The sequence below is a fragment of the Orycteropus afer genome, unplaced genomic scaffold (genome assembly GCF_000298275.1).
Source record: "Orycteropus afer afer isolate SDZICR_OR568_19922 unplaced genomic scaffold, OryAfe1.0 scaffold00042, whole genome shotgun sequence".
In the NCBI taxonomy this organism is placed as follows: domain Eukaryota; kingdom Metazoa; phylum Chordata; class Mammalia; order Tubulidentata; family Orycteropodidae; genus Orycteropus; species Orycteropus afer.
In genome coordinates, this window is record NW_006921629.1 from 12,448,124 (window position 1) to 12,450,534 (window position 2,411).

Here is a 2,411-nt window from a genome sequence, read left to right on the forward strand (position 1 = left end):
TTCAGCTTGCATGTCTACCTATATATCTATTCATTGATTATTGTTTGCTATTACTATTATTGCAGGATTGTGTATGTGATAGTATTTACCTCTATTGTCTTTTATCCTTGTGTATCTCCTAATTCTTCTTTGCTGCCTTCCCTTTTTGTATAGTGCCTTTCCGTTCACCCAGGTTAATATGTGTCTACTCTCTAGTTAGTGATTTACCTACCCCTCCCCTCCCATCCCTGGTAAATATCAAAGAATGTTTCTTTCTGTGTGTAATCCTTTTCAAGACTTTTTCTAAATCATTATTTGGTCTTAGACAACACTTGTCCTTTTGTGACTGACTTATTTCACTTGGCATAATGTCCTCTACAACACAAGGCACTTCCCAGATTCTTCATTTTCTTTAACACCGTGTAGTGTGCCGTTGTGTGTGTACCACTGTTTGTTTATCCATTCATCCAATGATGGCCACTTAGGTTGTTTCCATATTTTTGCTTTTGTGAATAATGATGCTACAAACATGGGTGTGTATGCATCTGTTTGTGTCAGCGCTCTTATTCCTCTAGGATATATACCTAGTAGTGGGATTGCTGGATCATATGGTATTTCTCTTTCCAACTTTTTAAGGATGTGCCGTACCATAAAACAATAGTTCTTAAATTACAGTGAGAACACAGAGAGAAAGGTGTAGCCAGAAGGTAATCAAGACCCTGACCCCTTCCCTAGTTCAACTACACAATTCTACTTCATCTCTTTTACATATTGGAGAATTATGTAGTATTTTATTATTATAACAGATATTTCCATGATGAAGGAAGAAAAAAAGTCTGAAATAATACCCTGATTTTAATATCAATATATCCACCAAATAAAATAGTGTAAAAATTCCAAATCATAGAAATGAGAGAACTTTTCTCTTAAAGAAGACCCTTCTGAGAGCTGCCTTCATGTCTCTGTTCCTCAGACTGTAGATGAAGGGGTTCAGCATGGGGGTCACCACAGTGTACATCATGGCCATGGCAGTCTCCTTAACAGTAGAATTATTAGTTGATGGACATAAGTAGAGACCGATAACCGTCCCATAGAGCAGTGACACCACAGAGAGGTGGGAGCCACAGGTGGAGAAAGCCTTACGGATCCCCCTGGCAGAAGGCACCTTGAGGATGGAGGCAACGATTCGAACATAGGACATGATGATGAGTAAGAATGGGATGATGAGAATGAGCCCTCCCGTGATAAATATCACCAACTCATTAACTCGAGTGTCAGAGCAGGCCAGCTTCAGCAGCGCAGACATATCACAGAAAAAGTGGGGGATCACATTGTCTGCACAAAAATGCAACCTGGCCATGAGCAGGGTGTGCAGCATGCCATGGAATGTGGTCAGCACGCAGGAAATTGCCACAAGGATGACACAGAGCTGGGAGTTCATGATGGTGGTGTAGTGCAAGGGGAAACAGATGGCCACATAGCGGTCATATGCCATGGCAACAAGGAGAAAGCTCTCCAGGTCACCAAAAAACAGAAAAAAGTACATCTGGGCCAGGCAGCCTGCATAGGGGATGGATGGGACGTGACTCTGCATGTTCTGCAGAAATTTGGGAATGGTCACAGAAGAGAAGCAGAGGTCAGAGAAGGACAAGTTACTTAGAAACAAATACATGGGTGTGTGGAGGTGGGAGTCCAGTTGAATGAGAATGATAATGGTGAGGTTGCCCAGGAGAGTGGTAACATACATGGCCAGCAACAGAGCATAGAACAGGTTTTGCTGCTCTGGATCAATGGACAGGCCCAAGAGGATGAACTCAGAGATGATGGTTTGATTCTTTCCTGACATGTTCTGCTGCTAATAGCTTTATGAAGAAATAACAGTGTTCATTAAAAACCTGAATTAAAAAATTAGTACATTTCTGTGATATATAGTCTTTCTAGATGGTCTGTAAAAATACCTAATTTTTCCTTCACCAGAACAATGACAATTTCTATGCTCTGAATCTCTATAATCAGAATATCTATACTCAAAATATCAATACTCAAAAATGACATTTTTTCACTTTCCTTTAATATATAACAATATCCCCTCCTTCCAAAATCATTCACATGTCTTAGCTTCTGAGACACACAATGGACTGGTTTTCCTGCTACTTGCCTGGCCATTCATTCTGCTCAATGATTGTCATTGGTTTCTGTTCTGTCATACATGTCATACATGCTGATATTATCAGGGTTATTTCATAAACATGGGTCTCTTATACCTACACCCAATGAAAATGTCATTTACTCGTATGGCACAAATTACCACCCAATCCTCAGAACTGTATGCCCAATTGCTTAATGATTGTCTTCCTTTGGATATATCTGAAGCCCAACAGACCCCAAACATAACTCATGGCCCCAACCTGCCCATCTCTCAATCTGCTTCT

At 40.5% G+C, this 2,411-nt stretch overlaps 1 protein-coding gene across 1 annotated transcript; it reads right to left on the reverse strand.

Annotated features, from left to right (window-relative positions):
• Positions 1-880: 880 nt before the first annotated feature.
• Positions 881-1,825, reverse strand: LOC103194117 (olfactory receptor-like protein DTMT). Its single transcript, XM_007937472.1, has one exon. It carries the CDS (start codon positions 1,823-1,825, stop codon positions 881-883), a length of 945 nt encoding a protein of 314 aa, XP_007935663.1.
• Between the last annotated feature and the right edge of the window lie 586 nt (positions 1,826-2,411).